General features: G+C 35.4%; 1 protein-coding gene across 1 annotated transcript in view; it reads left to right on the plus strand.

The window, feature by feature from the left end:
* Positions 1–5,790: 5,790 nt before the first annotated feature.
* rxfp1 (relaxin family peptide receptor 1) overlaps positions 5,791–20,248 on the plus strand; it is a 41,073-nt gene continuing 26,615 nt past the window's right edge. The window contains exons 1-2 of the mRNA XM_026280712.1: positions 5,791–6,053; positions 8,810–8,959. Of these exons, the coding sequence (XP_026136497.1) occupies positions 6,011–6,053; positions 8,810–8,959 (193 nt within the window). The 5' untranslated portion in view covers positions 5,791–6,010. The remainder of the gene's footprint in view (positions 6,054–8,809; positions 8,960–20,248) is intronic.

The following is a 20,248-nucleotide window of genomic DNA, read 5'->3' on the forward strand; positions in this document are numbered from 1 at the left end:
TAAACAAGGCTAACAAGAGGGTGTGGTAAAGAGGAAAGAAAGAGGAGGGGCTAAGGAAGCACATGGCCAATAAAACAAACAAGGAACAAAACACAAAACAAACAGTGTCAGTGCAAAACCCTAACAACTGCTAAATATTGTAGAAACTTTCTTTTTCTGTTGCTTTGCAATGATTTGTATTATGAAAAGCGCTTCAAAATCAAACTTGAACTGAACTGAATTGAATTTTGTGTTGCCCCAAAACAACTATCTTTGCTGTTTTAAGCAAGTTAAAAAAACAGCCATTCCCTTTTCAAAAACAAGAGCTTTATCCAGGGTCTTTTTTTAATTTTTTGTGCCCCCATTTCAATATTATGGAAGAAGAAGAAGAAGAAGAAGAAGAAGAAGAAGAAGAAGAAGAAGAAGAAGAAGAAGAAGAAGAAGAAGAAGAAGAAGAAGAAAAACATCTACTGTAGGGGTCAAAATAGAATTTTAATAAAATATAAAAGCAAATAAATACATTTTATTATTTATAAATTACAATTGTAGCTCCGACTTAAGTTACCTATGGCTATGATTTTATTAATGCAGTTGTTACAGTTTTAGAGCTAAGTAGTTTATTCAGGGAGCTGTTAGAGAGTCACTTCATAATAATTTAATAGGCTGGTGAAGAAGCCAGGGCAGACTGGCAGGGAACCAAAAGCACAGTTTTGCTGTTAACAGGTGAGAAACACACACATGCACACACTAACACACACACACACACACACACACGCACACACACACACATAGGAGAAACCAGGGACAAAGAAGGAGACCGTTCTTTTCTCTGCATGTAATATTATCATAAAATTAACCATTAGGTTCACTCTTGCTTAAAAGGTTCTTCACAGTAATTCCGCAGAAGAACCATTCACAGGTTCTTTAAAATAACTCTCTTTTACCAAAAAAAAAAAAAAAATAAAAAAAAAAACAGACACAGAAGAGAAAGGTTTTCCAGATGTTAAAAGTTCTTTATGGAACTCTTTAGAAAAGAAAGGATCTTCTATGACATGGTGAAGCACTTTTATTTTTAAGAGTGTTGTTTGAGGTTTGTCTCTGATTCACTGATGAAGCAGACATAGATTTTGTGTCAGTTGTAGTGACAGTTCAGTCTTTGTGAGGCCAAACGTGAAAGACAGGAGGAGGGTGTTTATGGTTTCTTCACAATTTTCATCCTGTCAACAAGTGGCAAGTGTGATTCTCAACAAGTGTGATTCTCCTTTGTATCATCAGTTATGTGCACAATTTCTAATGCTTATTTAATGTTTATTGCATTATTTTAATGTTTCTATGTGTTTGTATCTGGTATTTATCATGTTATGGGGACCAATGTCCCCACAAGAATAGTAATACTAGTACATTTTAACCTTGTGGGAAAATTTTTCAGGTCCGCATGAGGAAACAAGCTTATAAATCATACAGAATGGAAGTTTTTTGAAAATCTAAAAATGCAGAAAGTTTCCTATGAGGGGTAGGTTAAAGTGTAGGGTGATAGAAAATAACGTTTGACACGTGTGTGTTTTACAGAGAGTTTTTCTGGCAACCACACCTGCCTTTGTATTTATTATTTATTTAACCATTTTTATTATTATTATTATTTGTTTCCCTTGTGTAGATAATGGCCTATGTACACAAATGTAGGTGAACTTATTTACCATTCAAAATCATTTTCATCCATAAAATTTGTGAGACAAAATATAATGGCAACTTGTGCACTACTGACAAAATGTTAAATGAACAAGAATACTCATGTTTTTATTTTATTTTAATGTGTATGTCTTTCCTACCATTTCTATTTAATGTCTGGATAAAATCTTCATCTTCACTGTTTTTTTGTTTCTTTTTTTTTCTGTATATTTCTCCACTTTACTGTCATCCATATTATTATTCCATTAGCTGATATTTATCAAAAGCCTCAGTTAAAAGCTTCAGTGCTGTAACTCAATAAAATATGAAGAAATCCAAGGCTGAGTAATTGTGTTATGACACTGATATGATTTAATAATAATAATAATAATAATAATAATAATAATAATAATAAAGACAAAATAAAATATTATAAAATAAAATAACTATATTGATTTTTTTTTTTGGATTTTTTTTTTTTTTTTACATATTTCAGCTGTGCTTTGCTTTGTTTGCATTGCAGATCTTGTTGTTTTTCTGCTTTTGGTAAGAACATGACTTAGATTAATTAGGTTAATTATATATGATAAGTAATATATTGGCTTTGAATAAATTCTAATTTGTATCATATCGCTGAGAGGAATGGAAAGCAGCTGAAACAGAAAGATGGATGCATTATCATTATTAAATTTCTGTGTGCTAGTGTATGTGAATAGCCATCCAATCAGTTCTATTTGCCTTCATTTTTTATTCTCTTTCTCTCAAATGTTCCTGTACATGGGGTTTCTGTCCAGTGCATTGAGAGTGAGTGTGAAGCATGAAGATAAGGGTCTGCTTTCATTCGCCTCTGCACGGACACACATCATCAGTCGCATTACATTTTAACCTGCCGACTAAACAGGTTAACAAGTAAAACCCTGAGCTGTGTTCATCTGGAGAATGGGCGAGATTTCTCAGTTAATCGTTCATGCAGAATCCTCAACACCTCTCTGTGTATGAGTGCTTAAATTATATCAGTTTCTAGCGTACTCTTTTGACGGACACATGAAGTTTGATCTAAGAATAAAGATAAGAATAAAACTGACAAACACTCAACCATGATTTTAAATACTGATAATTTCTTTTGAATTAACTTCTCATGCAATTGTTCTTTAACGTTTAGGATTATGGCTTTTTTTCTTGTTTTCTTGACTTACCTCAGCAATGTCAACCTATTATTATTTAAAAACAAAGAAAGAAAGAAAGAAAAAACGTCTATTTTGATTGAAGATGTCCCTGCAGGGTGCACTGCAGTGGGATGATTGTATAATGCATCTTTCTTAAAAGGCTATTTTCACAGTGCGACACTGAGACAGGACGGTAGGTCCTTGCAGGACAGTAATGTTTCAACAGCTGTACTTCTGAGTTAAGAATGTTTTTGAATACCAAAAGCATGACAAATTGGCTTGCTTATCTTAAAAGGATAAAATGCCAATTTCAGAATCACATTTAAACTAATTTACATAAAATAAGCCTAGGTATATACACTCAAATATTAAAAGCTAATGTTAAAAATGGTTTGATTTAGGGTCTAAGAGTCATGGCACTTCACTGTGCAAAAGCTCTATAATTGTAGGGATCTGAGTGATTCATATCTTTATACGTGCAGAAAATTGCTGTTTCATTTTATGAGAAGAGTTATTGTGCATATTTGTGTACACTACTGTACAAAAGTTTGGTACCATGTTTTTAATGCTATTGAAAGAAGTCTCTTAATGTGCACCGAGGCTGCATTTGCTTGATCAAATAATGTAGTAAAATTGTAATATTTTGAAATACTGTTACAATTTAAAATAGCTTTTTTATTGTAATATATTTTGAAATTTGATTTATTCCTGATGGCAAGGCTGACTTTTCAGCACCATTACTTTCAATGAATTTTCAGAAATCATTCTAATCTGCGCAAGAAACATTTCTTAGCATTATTAATGTTGAAAACCATTGTGCCGCTTAGGCCCTACTGTTTTAAAAAATAAAAGGCATTTGTGAGATAAATTTATATATGGGGTACAACATTTCCAAATGTACATTAGTTACCCCATCCATTTAGCTCTGGATGGAGTAACTACATAATGTATTCAAGCTTGGTTACATGAATCTGTTTTTACATTTATTAATTTACAGTAGCAGATGCTTTTATCTGCTGACACCATAATCCTGGATCTGACAGTAGATCGAAAGTATATTGAAAATGGTAATAAAGCCTCTTTCAATTACACTAACGAGAGACAAACAGGAGTTCTCTAATTGAAACATGCATCTTTTATTCACCTCTTGGTCTAATAAAGACTAATGGATCTGACAGAAAACTAGTGAGAGGGGAAATCAGAGATAAAGTGCGGATAGTTAAGTGCAAGGTATGCTGGGAAATGCCATTTACTGGTGTAGACGCCAGGACGTTTTGTTACAAGGAAGATGTATATACACGTTACGGCTTTCTCCATCTCTAAGCAACCATAGCTAATAGAATAGAAACTGATGTTGTTGGCACATTTTGTGTGAGAACGATTATTTCAATGATTTGCTTCCTCATAATTGAGTTTTCATTGATGTGTCTAAAAGCAATTGCCTAGAACATATTTTAATTTCTTCAGCATGCCCAGAAAGCACAGCAGTGATGAAGCTCTTTGGAAATATGCATCCCTCTCTGAGATTAGCTGCTTTGCAAAATCAGCTCCCTGGTTTGCATTTGTTAGAGTTTAAATAGGGTCGGTGTCAAACTGGCAGAGATTGAATTATGTACCAAGCAAATAGCATTCAAATAAGATTAAGATTAAGAGAGATTAAAATGAATAGTGTCAGATTGCTAGAATGGCCATTCTAGATTGACAGGTGCCACTCAGGAGTTTCTCTTGTCAATTATTCCCCAAAGAACAAGGAGCAGTTTGCCTGGTAAGCTAAATTATATTTTAGATGAATTTCTGTTTTAGTACACTGAGATAACTGCTGTAATGGGAAGGCTGTTTTGTAGGAATCACTGAATATCTGGGTCATGAGGGAGAAGGAGGTTAAAGAGAGCTCACTGTAAACTTATTCAAGCTGTTAGCTGTAAATTAGCTGATTCCGAATTAAAAGAGCAAGGGGTTCTTTTATTACAACTTATTTCTCCCTAGGGTGTGTGTGTGTGTGTGTGTGTGTGTGTGTGTGTGTGGCAAAACTTTGAGGAAATGGAGCAAGTGATGTGATTCGATTAGAGTAGAGCAGTATCTCCTGACTCACTTTTGAATGAATCTTAAGAAGTTAATCCTGGTTACATTATTATTATTATTATTATTATTATTATAAAAACTTGCATCAAATATCACCAAAATATAAATAGGGCTCGTTTGGATAATTAATTTTTAAATGAATAGTTTGTTCAAAATGTAACATTTGCTGAAAATGTACTCACCCTCAGGCATTCCAAGATGTAGATGAGTTTTTTTTTTTTTTTTATTTGAACAGATTTGGAGAAATTTAGCATTGCATCACTTGCTCACCAATGTATCCTGTGCAGTGAATGGGTGCCGTCAGAATGTAAGTTAAAAAAGCTGAGAAAATGCATGTGGCTTTAATGCCTGACTTCACAATCCTTTTCTGATCACCACTGTCTGGCCTGATACTGGGATAATTTCCCCACTGAGTCGGTGACCCAGAACTGGACTTGACTGTCTGAAGGTCAAGTTCTGGCTGTTACACAAGGACAAGCTGCCACAGTGTTTCTTCATGCAGGGTTTACGACATTATGCCATTCATGGGAGAAATGTCATAGAGATGTGTGAACTGGGCAGAGAGAGTGTGATGAGTCATGCTTGTCCTGTTGAAAGGTCGTCTTGACAGCATTTTGTGAGCAGCTAAGGAAGGGTCAGGCATAAAAATAAAAGCCTGCAGACAAGAAGTCTGGGTGGTAGCCTACTCTATTCACTAAGATGAGTCACACTTATGAACTATCACATAATTTTATATACCAGTGTGTCGAGTTTGAAAGAACATTTTGTTGCTAAATGAAACCTCACCCCTACACTTGTTTGTCGATTTGAAGAAAAGCTATGTAGTTCATCGCAAAGTCCCTCCCCCCAGGTTTCCGTGCGTGGTGAATGTGAGTGCGCTCTCTGCGCTCCAGACTCAGTCCGTGCGCGCACCTGAGCGCACTGAGCATCTGCGCGGGTCAGACGGATAGGTCCGAATCCTACAATTCGCACACAACTTTCCTTTTCTTTTTTAGAGGAGGCTGACAACCAGGGACTGTACAAGTCTTGTTTTTAATCAGTGAGGGTGAAATAGAGAGCACACGCAGGGATCTCAACTGTTGTTGGACATCACATCCTCAGTCGGCGCCGTTACCATGCAAGTTCACTTCGCCGGCATCCTGATGTGCGGAGTGTCGGGTGAGTTCACCTTGTGTTTCATTCATTCATTCGTTCATTCATTCATTCAGCCAGTCAGTCATTCATTTAATTCATTCATTCAGTCAGTCAGTCAGTCAGTCAGTCAGGCAGGCAGTCAGAGAAAGCGGTATGATTTCGTAATCAGTTTAACTTTCACTATTAAGTTTAACTTTCACTATTAAGACTGCTTATAAGTGCTTATAATTACAAAAATAGTTCATATCTCAAGTTTTTGTCCCATGTGAGAACTGATACATTTTTTTTGATGCATTGCCGATCATTGGTGGATACTGATTAATTTTATTTTACTGTTAGGCTACCCCTTTTGCCATGTGCAATTTAACCTTGAGAGCCGATCTACTTTTTCTTTTGGTCATTTTTATTCTTCTTGGCGACAGTTTAAAAGCTTTTTCCCTTGAATACGTTTTGAACAAAACACCGAAGATTTGGAGATATGTAATTCTACAATGATGGGGTGATAATGAGAGCACTTATATTTTGTCAATACAGCATCCGTTCTGGATGACGAGCGAGCCGCTGTTGCTATGGTTACCTCTTCACGCACAGGCGAGTTCTGTTCGCGAGCGTGTATTTAGCGCGGCCTGACTAACTTGTAATCTAACTTTTTGTGGTCAGTGAAACGTTTAAACGCTGTTGAAACACTTATATAAGCTTGTATGAAAAAAAGAAGAATAGATAAACTAGTATTTGTTCCCCTAAACGTTTAGGCTACTTTGATAATGATTTAATTGGCTTAAGTCGGACTCTGCATTTCAGCGTTCAGTAACTGAAGTAACGTACGTAATCAATTTGGCTGTTTTGAAGAAGGATGAACGAGGATTATTTAGCCTCGGCCTATAATATAGCTAACTAGCCTATTTAAACATTTTCTGTAATAAAAATAATAGGGCCACATCAATGACATCAAGGCTATATCAAATCCTACAGTGCTGGCTACATAGCTACATGTGCCAACATTTTGTAAATGCACCTGTGATGCTACAAAATACTGTCTAGGTAACTTAAGGTGAGCAAAAACCACATCCTGTTCTCCTTTCTTATACACCTTGTGTTCACAAATTTCACTTCGTATTGGTTTTGTGTGTGAAAGTGAGTGTGTCAAGTTGTGCTTACACCAAGGGGACCAGCCAACGGTCACAGCTGGATAAACATAAAAAAACAATGTTTTAATTAAAGTTAAAACTGCTGAAAGGTTAGGGTTTAGGGGATAGGTTAGGGGATAGGAAATATGTTGGATTTAGTAGGTCTATAAAAACAAAAGTCAGAAGTCCCCACTGTGACAGACAAAAAAAAACACATATGTGTGTATTTCAATATCTAGTGCTTTATCATAAATTCACAAATAATGAATTCCATTGATTTGATAGTGCTTCTAATAATAACATAGTTTAGCTGTGTCTTATAGTGATTGTTTCTGTGTAGTCTGTGTTCTCCAATTTGTACTTACTGTATGGTTTAAGATTTGTCCTAATCGGCACTCAAAAGCAGATAAACTTTATCGGAGATAAATGTCTTGATCCGAGTATAACTCAATACAGCTGAAACGAGATGCAGGTCCTCCAAGAAATATATTTAGAGATGTTTACTCCTTGAAAAACAAATGAAGTGAAGGGAGCAAATGGAACAGTGGTTTGCTCATAGATTGCATCATTTGTTTTATTTAACTAAACCCAGCTTACTATATTTTTATTTTTATGATATCAGGCCAGAATTGACCTCCATTCATAAGCATGTGAATGGAAATTAGTAGTGTAATAACTGATTGTAGTAGTTCTTAATTATCTTTTAGACATCATGTATTTGTATGTTTAAATAAATAGGAAATTACAGTAAGTGTATACACATGCTGAGCAGAATCATCTATTATGCTGAAGTAAGTGTATTGTGTGTGTGTATCACTCTATTACAAACTTTTTGCTACCTTTTCAATAAGATGATTTTCAAACGTATCTCATTTCTTTCTGTTATATAAATCAACCTAGACCTTAGCGTGCTTTACTCCCATTTGGAAAATAAAGAAAGTAGAAAAAAAAAAAAAGCTCCTGTGTGATGAATCGCCGTGCACCGTCTGCCCCCCAAAGCTTTTGCTACACTACAGCAATTCTTCATGTTGACACACAACTACTACTTCTGCTGGGCTGTTTATTCATAGATCTATAGGTTGCCTTGAGAATGACTTGCAGTAATTTGAGACAAACAGAAGGTTGTGATGAACTGTTCAGTGAAGAGTAATAAAACATTTCTTAGACTTTTAACGGTCATTATAAAAAAGCAGCTGCAGCATAAGAGCTTTGTGTTGTTCATTTAAAATAGTTATATTTCAATCTGCATTTTAAATAGGCTATTTTTCTTTATAATGCAGGTTTGAAATCTTTTTAGAGGCCTCCAGTTATACGTGTGAAAATAGTGTTTAACCTTTCAGTTTATTCTGATATTTTGTATCTTTGAAAAAATTATAAAACTGCACAATGTCTGGGGGTATTGTGTTTACTGTATACTATATTACAAGTTAACATGAGAAAAAAAAATAAGTTGATGTGATTTAACATATTAAAATTGAATTCATATGTAATGAAATCTTTGTGAATTACTTTAGTTAAAATAAAAATACTACTATATTTGTGAAAAAGGTACTACCTCACAGTCAAAGAAACAGACCAATGCAACGTTGTAACCTGAGACTGCATTTATAATGCTCAATTTCTCTCTTCTCTTTGTCTTTGTCTCTTCTGAAGTGGTGCTGACCATGTTTAATGTATCAGAGGACCGGGCTCACTGCCCGCTGGGCTACTTCCCCTGTGGAAACCTCAGTACCTGTCTTCCTCAGCTGCTACACTGCAACGGCGTGGACGACTGTGGGAATCAGGCAGATGAGGAGAATTGTGGTTAGTTCAGATTGATTCCTGTCAGTCTCTTGTCATTTCCCCTGTGTGCTATTTTTCATTTTTTTTTTTTTTTTTACTTTGTACTGTAAGCCAGTGGTGTTGAGCATAGATTTGCTTATCTAAATCCGATGTTTTTCTCTGGCAACACCGATGTTTAAACTGCACGATACAGATTTTTTAATACTACACATAGACAGAATAAATGTATTTATTTTTGGTCAGTTAATCTCATTGATTGAGCAACCTTCCAAGAGTGGTGATATAACACCCTGTCTACTACATTAGACGCGAGCAGTGCGACATTTAAAAAGCAATAAGAACCCATAATCAGTAAACATGCCCTGTACCATTTCTGAGTATTTGTAATATTTGCTGTGATGCATACAACATACAATGGATGCCAAATGTAGACATGTACTCCAGCTTTAGCAGCACTGGAACTTTTCATGTGTTTTTCACTCTGTTTGTGTTGTGTTGAGTGTTGCAGACAGACTGATTGTCAGTCAGTGTATCAATGATGGCAATTCTTTTATAGAGCCAATCTAAAAGGCAATTTAAAGTTATTTGTGAAGTGCTTATTATTGAACTGTTGTATATAAGCAATATCACTTTCGCAGTCATGTTACTATATATTTGAACTTTTTTAAAAGAGCCCTGTTCTCAGGCAACCATTTGAATATTGTTTGAAATAAAACATCTTGAAATATTAAGAGTATTCAGCAATAAAGAAACAAGATGCGAGGTACCCTATTGCATAACAACGTATTTTCCCATTCTGCGTTTTCCCTGGTATCTGTTATTCTTGCAATATTTTCTCCTCATATCTTTCTTTTTCTTCGCATCTCAGCTTTCGATTCTTGTGCTTTGTTTCTTCTTTTCTGATTCTGACTATTTCTGCTCGTTTTCTCTGCCTCTCTCTCTTTTCTCCATTTTATGTCTGTGAGGTAAAACCATGTCAGTTGACTTTGCTTCCACTTCTAGTCAAACTGAAACATAGATTTCTGCAGTTTTCATCTATACAAATTGTTATATTTAATTTACCTTCTCATCCATCACTCTGAATAAGGGAAAGCCTTGTAGTTAAACAGCTGGGTTTATCATCGGACTCCAGTCCCAAGCCCCAATTGATTTTTTTTCTACACAGGATTATCTTCTAATAGTCTCAAAGGAATCTGCTGACAAAGCACTAATGAAGAACCAATTAAGTTTTTATTACCCACACACTTCAAAATCAAATACCATTCCTGGACTTGTTAACAATTGCTAATGGTTTTTTATATATATATATATATATATATACAAAAGATAAACCACAGTGCTGTTTACTTTGTGAAGAGGTGGTAATTTCCCATTGATTCTTCAGTAATCATTTACTTAATAAACATGCTACAGTGACCCTAGTGGTTATGAAGACAGTTTTGATAATGTCATACTTTTCAGAAACGGTGTGTGCCCTGCTGTTTGGCAAATGTCTCACGGCATTTGTCACAGCGACTGTATCAAACTCAGTCTTAAGTGTCATCATTTGGCCCCTACAGCGGCAGGCACCATGTTTAACCTTGTCTTTTTCTCTTTAGTGGCCTTTGTACGATGGAAAACAGGGAGGAGATTAAAAGCCGTTGTGTCGGCACCAGACTGTAAAAGGTCAGGACGAAGGAAAAATGTCAAAGTGTACATAATATCTTAAGACATTTGCTTAGACCTGTGTGTTGAGTCAAGCAGAACAGGATAGACAGGAAGAGAGGGATCCTCTAATGCTTTTCCAAATCCCTGCCATTGGTATTCTGAACATGTGAAATTCCACTCCCACCTTTCTTATCGCATTCCACTTGTCGTAACTGAATTATCAAAACCTTTTCAGGGCCAGAAAGGTCGCTGTCAGATATCGCTGTAAACGATAGGCATGATTTATCCAGGCTCAGCACCTGGCATGAAGACGCTTGCTCTCGCTGTTTTGGCGAAAAGTTGGATATAGATGAAAGGCCAAGTGACCTAAATGATAAGCTGTACTTGAGCTCCCAAAAGATGATAAAAGTATTTTTCAAAGTAGGAAGAGAAGGAAAAGTGCCTTTGAGATTTGATGGATAATGAAGTTTTGGATAAACAATTGTATCTCTATATGAAACAAAAGTGGAGATGCGGGCCCACCCGCAGTCAATATCATTCTGTTTCTCTCTCATCCACTGAGGATGAAAGGCAGGGACATGGGCACATTTTGACTCTGGGTGACGCCACAAAGAAAGCCGTTTGTCATTTTTGCATTGAATGCTTTGAACCTCAAGAGCTTTGTCGGATTGTAAAATCCGAGTCCCTCAGGAACAGAGAGTCCATCTGGGCTCATATTCATTTTGTCATCGATAATGGTGTGTGGCTTTGATTTAGCATCGTATTAATCTTGGAAACTGAAGTTAGAGCGCTGCACCACAGACAGCCTTCCATTATGGTGATGGTTTATTCTATTACAAATAATTTTTTTGTCTCAAGCTTTTTTCCTTTTGGAGCCAACCTTGACTTCTGAGTGGCTTTTCTTCTTGTAGAAATCTTCTTTTGTGTCTCATTTGTGAATCATTTCAAAAGAGATATTCTCTCTCAGTAATCCATCGTATCCAAAATATCTCACAAGGCTTTCTTCTGATTATGAGTTTTGCAATAGCAAATAAACAAAGCATTACATTAATCTCGCCAGCCAACAAACTGCTTTATCATCCCACTTGCTTATTATAAATACTTTCATCAAGTAATGCTGTATTTTATACAGCTGCATTTGCTTTTGAGTTTAACAATACTAATATAATGCTTTCTCCAAGGAACGTTTTAATTCTCAAGAGATTTTCTACATGACAAGGAACAATGAAACATTTATTATCTCAGTATATTGATTAATTGCCTTCTAGTTTTAAAGGACAGCCCATCAACAAGGTCTTGATGCACAGTTGGATATTCAACTCCAGGCACCTGCTGAAAATACTTCAGACTCTGATAAATTAGTTAAAGCATTCAGTGAGCATATTATCATTAATTCTCTTTTTTGGTTTGCTTTATGCAAAAGATGAAAATCCTATCAATTTTATTTGGTCCTGAAAATGCAGAATGCAATGTTAATAAGGTGCCACGCTATGCATTGATTTTGTGTCCATTCATTATATACCTATTACATTATTTATAATTAAATTACATTTAATTATAGATTACATTTCATCATAGAACTACACATTTTTGGCCAAGGTACCTTTAAATAAAACAAATAAAACAAGGGTGGCTGCATTAGCCCTTGCAAAGTTTGAGAATCTGAGACCACTTTTAAATTGTGTGGGGGTCGTTACATTAAATGAGACAGAATTTTTGCCACACTAAAGTGCAGTGGTTCTAGAGTAACATTATGAAAAGAAATAAACTCATGATGTTGTATTTTTTTAGCAACCTGGATTATGCAAAACATTCCAAATCCAGTGATAGGTTCCTCTTCACAAACACTCTGAGCTTTAAGCCAGTTACTTTTGAACACATTTTTGTTTACAGTCTCATTGAAGCATGGAATTATTCAAAAATGCATTCCAGTTTTGTGTGCAATATGTATCAACCAGTCTGTGAAAGGACTGTGGGTGGTCTGTGAGGGTGCCGTAATGATAAGCCAGAAGAAACTGATTGGTGCATGCAACTCAGATGAATGTGCTAACCTAATAATTGATTTAGCTGTCTCTCAGCGGGCCCCATAACCCTGGTCATACCCCGTGCACCAGTTCCCCCAAGGTATGTGATTGAAAAGTGATTGCAGTTACTGGTACATTTTTAGTGCTGAAATGTAATGGAAAAAGCAGTAAAAATATAATGTAGTGCCTAAACTGGTAGTTTCTTTCTATCTATCTATCTATCTATCTATCTATCTATCTATCTATCTATCTATCTATCTGTCTATCTGTCTATCTGTCTATCTATCTATCTATCTATCTATCTATCTATCTATCTATCTATCTATCTATCTATCTATCTATCTATCGTTATCATCTGTTTCATTTAGTATATATCTTGTAGCATATGAATTTGTAGTAAATATTCATGCAGGCTATGCATGGTTTGCAAATTCATAGCCCAACATGTATGAAAAATACATAATCAAATTATATAATTAAGTATATGCAAATGCAGTGCTTAAACATTTACAAAACTAGACACATTATTATTCAGGTATGCTTGAGTGTGCAGTAGTTCATAGAGGGGTGGATGAATAATGCATTATATTTCAGAATAGATCATCTTAATGACACATAGGAAGTTAAATAAGATGTCTCGCTCATCTAGGACTCTTGAAGGGGTATTAACAGTTTTTGAAGCAACATAATCCTACATTTTGCAGTTGTTTTATGGATTGTTTTATCAAAGCAGATATGGATGAATGAATGAAATGAAATGTGTGACCTAACAGCAGTCAGATCAATGAGCGGATTGTTGATTGGGGAGTTATTAGAAAACAGTGATCAAAGCACCAGTGACACTGAAAAAGCTTAACAACTCTTCATAGAAACTGAAATGTTTCGCAACAAAAGAGTACAGATTTTTTTTTTTTAAGTTGGGCTTTGGTGTGAGGATGGTAACACGGGGCGCAATCTCTCTGCTCTGAACATCAATTGTTTCAGAGGCAGCCTTGTTTTCCCATGAGGCTTCCCTGCTAATTTCAGGCCAGACCCACACCTGCTGCTCTCTCGTTGTTCAGATATATGTTATCTAAAATTGGTGAATGTAGTAATCTAGAGTTTAATTAATAAATTATGACTTCATATAAGCTCAGTGGCCATTCAAAGATTTTAAAATAAAAATAGCAAGACCTACAAATGCTTTTGACTCTACAAGTGGCTGACTCTGCCATCCAGAACTATCTTTATGAAAAATTTATATTTTTGATGAACAATTGTATCAAAGCCTGTATCTTGGAAGTAAGGAGATTTTGTTTATATCAAGTTGAATAAGCTGAATGTGTTCTTTGCAAGCTTAATGGGACATAGAGATGATTAATTATTACCTAAACATATTATTATTAATAATAATAATAATAATTCTGTGCCTAGACATATGATTATTATAAAAAAAGGTTCTTGACAGTTAAAGTCTTAAGTTTACTTACATTGCATGAGTTATGATGAGAATGTGCAACTTGATCTCCTTAATATTCATTATTCGTATGTTGTATGATTTCATAAGACACATGCATCTTTTTATGTTTGGATAAATAATGTTCAGTACAAATGTATGAACAGCTGGTAAGATGTAGACACTTGTACCTGTGGTCTTCAGAGATAAAAAGAGATGTAGGCTAATTTTCTGAATCCTTTGATGCTGATTTTCTAAATCATTTGAATTTCATTAAATATGATTGCCTTTATTATTATTTGTTTAGACGAATTATCTCCATCTTTCAATTAAAAATTGTGTTTAATTTGTATGTTAATGTTTTATATGCTTTCACTATTAAATATCATAGGCAATATATGCACAAATAAGCATGTGCAAATTGTAAATAATTGCATTTTTATACAGTTTTTGGAGTGATTGCGGATTTGACAGTCCATTTGATCTGAGGTGAGGTGTGTGTATGTGTATGTGTGTATAAAAAGCTTTTGTATTTATCTCTGTTTGTGTAATCTCCATTAATGTACCTTAGACTAAAGATCTGAGATGCATGGGAGAGAAAAATAACTCTGACTGGCTTGAATTTCACAATCTCATTATAATCCAGAAAATTTAATAAGACACTGAGTGTCTCAGATGAGTGGAACGAATAAAAAATAAGGCACTGCAAACATTAATGAATGTTTCAAAGTCGATCAGTTTGACACTCTCTTTTTTTATCACTGTTTATCTAATTGGGGTGAGTATCAGTTTTGTTGATCTGCAGGGGTTTTGGAGTTGACATTATTTACATCTGAGCTTCAGAGCATGTTTAAACATAAACAGTGCGAGCTGCGTTTCCCCAGTAGCGGCGAATGGGGGAATATGTGTTTCTGAGTTCTGAGTTCTCTGGTGATTGAGAGGTCCAGCGGGAAATCTCTGACAGAATTCATCAGGACAGAGGGAATAAGCTGAGGTTGAACCAGAAGATTAGAGCGAAATGTCTTAATCATATATCTGATATCTCTATCTCTGGATTCTAACGTAGCAGAGGAGGAACTTGAGCCAGGCATGAGTGAATTTTCAGCAGCCATGTTTGGTTGACAGTTTTGCTGCCTAATATTTTTTGTGGAAACCCTGATATATATATTTTTGAGGACGCTTTGGTAAATAGAATGGGAATCTTTCATATCATCATAAATGTCTTAACTATCAATTTTGAGCTCTTTAACCTTCTATGAGACTATCCACAGCTTGAAAAAAATAAATAAGTAAATCATTTTCCAAAATTTGTTTTTAGGTTTTCGTCATTTATAACTCACTTTTCCCAATTAGGTTCAATTATTTTGCTGTATTGCCTGAATTTCACTGCCTGAAAACCATGTCTCAGTGTTACAAAACCATTTAAACAACTTTAACATTGTGATTCATTTTGGAATTTCAAATCAATTATTGTAGCACAAGAGAAAGTCAAAAAGAATCTTCTTTTACAGTGTACCCCACACATCCCACAAGTAAGTAGATGGTGACTTGTAAAGTCATCATTGAGAGTATTGATGCCTGTCAGTATAGTAATGCCAATAGACATTGGGATCTTTCCTGACCTCTGGTTATTGTATGAATAACACACTGTAAAAAATAAAAACCTCTCCAACTCAGAAATTTCTAGTGACTGGTTACATCTACATTTTTCAGTTGGATTAACTGAATTTATACAATTAAATTCAAAGTAATTGAATTTGGCCAACTGTTACATTTATCTGAATTTAGCCAACTGAAATATTTATCTTTGATTCCTCCATATAAGGAGGAATCTAAGATGACTGCAAAAACATCTTGTTTAGCCGTTTACTTGTTCTGAACTGTTCACAACTTTAAGGCAACTGCCAAATATATGGTAAGAGCAAGACGTGTGAAAGTCAGCCCAACCTTGAGCTGTTCTTTGAGGATGTCAGTATGCATGGCACTGTTAAAACTAGTCAGCGTCAGACCATGTCTTTCCCACTGTTTCAAGTTGCACCTGCCACTTTACATTTCCTTCTGTAGAATCCAAATGTTGGTGGCTGATCTTATTTTAAACAAGCCCCTTGAGCATTACAGTCTGATCTTAACTGTTACACTGAACACTGCACTGGTATTTTTGGAGGAAGGAGTAGTCAAACTAGCGACATTGCTCTTTTTGCATGCAAAAAATGGTGTTTCTTAAAAGCACAGCTGCCCAAAGAAAAAGAGTGAGAGAGAGAATTGTTTAAATCTAAGGTCTGATTAAAAGAAGAAAGACTAAGGGACAGATTTACTAACAGCTTGTGCCAGCGCAAACAGTCTTTTGGTATTAAAATAGTACTGTCAGGATTTCCTAAAGACTCAGTGAAGAATTAGTGCTGAAAAGGTATTGACAGTTATTTTTTGCGCCTGAGATTTTAAAATGCATCATGCAACATGATTTTCTAAAATGTGCACTTGTCAGATTACTGGTATTTGTGCCATATTTAATGGCCAAAAACAACAAAACAAAAACAAACAAACAAAAAAACATGTCTTAAAGCAGGCAGTAATTTGCACTGTTCTTGGTAGATATGGGAATGGTTTGGCTACATCTGTGTTCTTTAATGTGTGCATTGTCAGGAAATCACATGCAGAATTTTCCCTTCATCAGCACTTTTGTGGAATTGCACTCTCACGCTAAATTGCCGTTTAGTAAATCTGGCCCTCAAGGTCCTTGCACAAACTGTCGTATCCATTTTTTTTCATATTTATCATCCTAAAACTTCGTCACACACACAGAAACCTTCTGCACTGAGGCTGATGCATATTAATTAATCCGTTGGAGTTGCAATGACCTTGAGTAGAAAATGGTCATGATAAACTAAAATAGGATTTTAACTGACATAAAAATATGATTCCTGTAGAGCTAAAAAAAAACTATTTATCACAACTTTTTTTCAGTTGTAAGCTAAGGGGCATTACTGAGCGATGTTGGCTTTGACTTTTGATATTTGTCTCAGGAGAGAAAGAATGTCTGCTTTGATACATGATGAAGGCTGTCTTAAAGTTAGCAAAATTAAAGTTCTAGAGTGGAAGTGGTTTTTCACTGTATATTCATAGCACATACCATATATTACTTGGGGTCAATAGGAGTTTTTCATTCAGCGTTTGTAATTTTACAAAATATTTAAATTTCAACTGAATACTGTTCTTTTTATACTTTCTAATCATCAGAGCATCCTAAAAAAGTACTTTCAGAAAAATAATAAGCATCTGTTGACAATAACATTAATAATAATAATAATAATAAGAAGAAGAAGAAGAAGAAGAAAAAATCTGCATATTAGAATGATTTCTGAAGGGTTGTGTGACACTAAAGACTGGAGTAATGGTTGCTACCAACCTTAAACTTCAGAACAGTTTATTTCCTGAAACAAACATTTGGATAGTTTTATGACTGTGAAACATCCCATGTAAGGTTTCAACATAATGCGCTTAAAAGATCCTAAAAGAACCATAAAAGTAGTCAAAAATTATTATTATTATTGTGTACAGTGCACTATTTTTCTAAAATCTTTTTAAGTCTTACAAAATTTAGTGTGAGGAAAATACTAATAAGAAGTCATTTGTTTTAGTATATTTTAGGTGCACATTTTCTTTAATTCAGTTGTGTTTAAGCATTAACACTAACACTCAGTAGCCTTTGGCACACAGCCTTGCAGCAACACAGTGTACTGATCTGTAGCTTAATAGAGAAATGATTGAATGCAGCAGGGGAATTTGTCATGTACATGAACATCCGCTGACTAACACAACGGTGTCATAATTTGTCTGAACCTCAGTATGTGGAACGGTTTACGTGTCAAGGCTTTTCTCGGGCACATTAATTACAGTTATCTTTCTCATCTTGCGTTTTTCAAAGCTGCCATTTCATGGTTCTCAGCTTTTTTTCCGTTGGCCCCATTGAAAATAACCCTGTCAAACTAAGAAACCCATCAAGAGAGAGAATGTAGAGGGACACTTGGTTTGAAATTGGCTCAGATTGAGGGAGGGCACCTAATTGTCTATCAGCTGTCTAATGGTCCCATCATTCTCTCATCCTTTGGTAGTAAACGAGGGTATGGAATGAAAGGTTGGGTAGATTGGAAAGCTGAAAATGTTCCTCTGGCACTCTTTAAACATATCTTGATAAACCGTTTGTCCCCCGATATGAAGTCTAAGTATTCAAAGCTATTAAAACATGGTAAAAGACATAAGGAATTATTGTGTCAGTCCCTCAGAGCAGAGCAGCCTCCAAAGTTCATAGTTAAGGAAAAGATGCACTTTCATATTTTAATCCCAAAGTATTAAACTCATTGACATCTTTTGTGAATAGAAGTCATACTATGAGGACTTCAGGGAAACATTAGATCAGTCCATTAAAAATGGCTGCAATTCACTTAATAAGAAAATGTGGTTAGTCTAGCTTTCTAATAATGATGCGTTAAAAATTATAGTTTACAGTGCTGAGCGCAGATTTGTATTTAAAATACACGTTTTGTGTATATTCTTTTGAACTTTATTTTCATTATGGTTTGCATAAAAATATTAAGCAGCACAACTGTTTTCAACATTGATAATAATAAATGTTTCTTAAACATCAAATCAGTGTCAGGTTTAAAAATAATAATAATAATAAAATAACAAGACACTTCATTTGACTAGCAACTTGACTTGACCAACTTGGGGTAACAGGGAACACAAAACAAACCAGCACAGCACAGACCACAGAGGGAGAATAAATAGGGAACTAAATCAGGCAGGAAATGAGGAAGTACAGGTCGAGTCAATCTACTGATAATCAGGTAAGAAGAGGGGTGGGGTTAGACAATAGACATGAGAGCACATGCCACACGAAATAAACAAGAAAGCCATGTGCTCACACAAAACAAAAACACAAGCACATGGACAGCGAAACAAATCACCAGTCATGTGCAAGACAAGACCCGAACACGCAGGTGATGAGAACTCATAAGCCACGTGTTCATACAAAACATGACATGAAAGCACACAGCTCTTGAAAACACAAGCTGTGTGCTACACAGCACAAGACAAAGCATAACATGAAAGCACATGGACAATCACAAACCATGTGCTAAACAGAACACACACAGACAGAAGAGCGTATGGCCCAAGCGATCTCGAGACCGCACGCTCCACAGCAAGACAGTACATGGAGTGAGAGAATCCGAACACGACACGAAACCAGAACTCAACAAGACCTGAGTGCCGGGATCCGGGGACCACACTCCAACATGAAACAGGATACGCTCGAAGCCTAAAAAAAAAAAAACTTGTGTGTCATACATGTTTTTATAATGGAGCGTCAGCCAGATCAGTTAATATGAAGCAGAACTTCAGTACATTTAAAGCTTTCAGGGCAATTTTATGTAATATCTCCAATAGTTTCTCTACTCAACTCAAAACTCTCTTAGGCCATGTCCACATGTACACGAGTATTTTTACTTGTAAAAACGGGAGTTTTTCCTTCAATATATATATATATATATATATATATATATATATATATATATATTTTTTATCTCTGTCCACATGAAAATGCAAACGCATGCTTTGACCAAGTGTCAAGAGCATGCCAAGCCAACATTTTTACCGTAAAACCATGTTGGCCAATCAGAAACCTGAAAGAGTTTCCAGTAGGTGGAGATAACAGCGTAGGCTCCGACGTCACAAGCCAAAAACTGCAACCGGAGTTTTTGAAAATCTTCACCCTGGCAGGAATTTTTAAAAATGTTTGGTTTCTGTTATCTGGTGCAGTGAAGTATACAGCATACTGTCCTAAAGTAACCAGATAAGGGTAATTTAGTGGATAGGATGTTATGACTGCATTGAATTCAGACTTGAATTCATATCTTGATGTCTTCCTATCATATGTTGCCCTGAAGTTTACATTTTAAGGTTTCTAACAGGGCAACTGTCTAGTTTTAGACAATGTATTGAATAACTCAGGCACACTGACTGATTCTGCCTCATCATTATTAATAAAGCATACAATATCCGTACTGTGTTCAAGTGCAAAATATTTTTAACATCCTGAATCAAATAAAAATGTTCAGTTTAATCGAAATATTTTTAATCTTGAGCTTCACAGTTTACAGTCAGCTACAGTCAGGTGCTTAAGCTATGTATCTTGTGTTTTTT

This window comes from Carassius auratus, chromosome 14 (genome assembly GCF_003368295.1).
Source record: "Carassius auratus strain Wakin chromosome 14, ASM336829v1, whole genome shotgun sequence".
Classification (NCBI taxonomy): domain Eukaryota; kingdom Metazoa; phylum Chordata; class Actinopteri; order Cypriniformes; family Cyprinidae; genus Carassius; species Carassius auratus.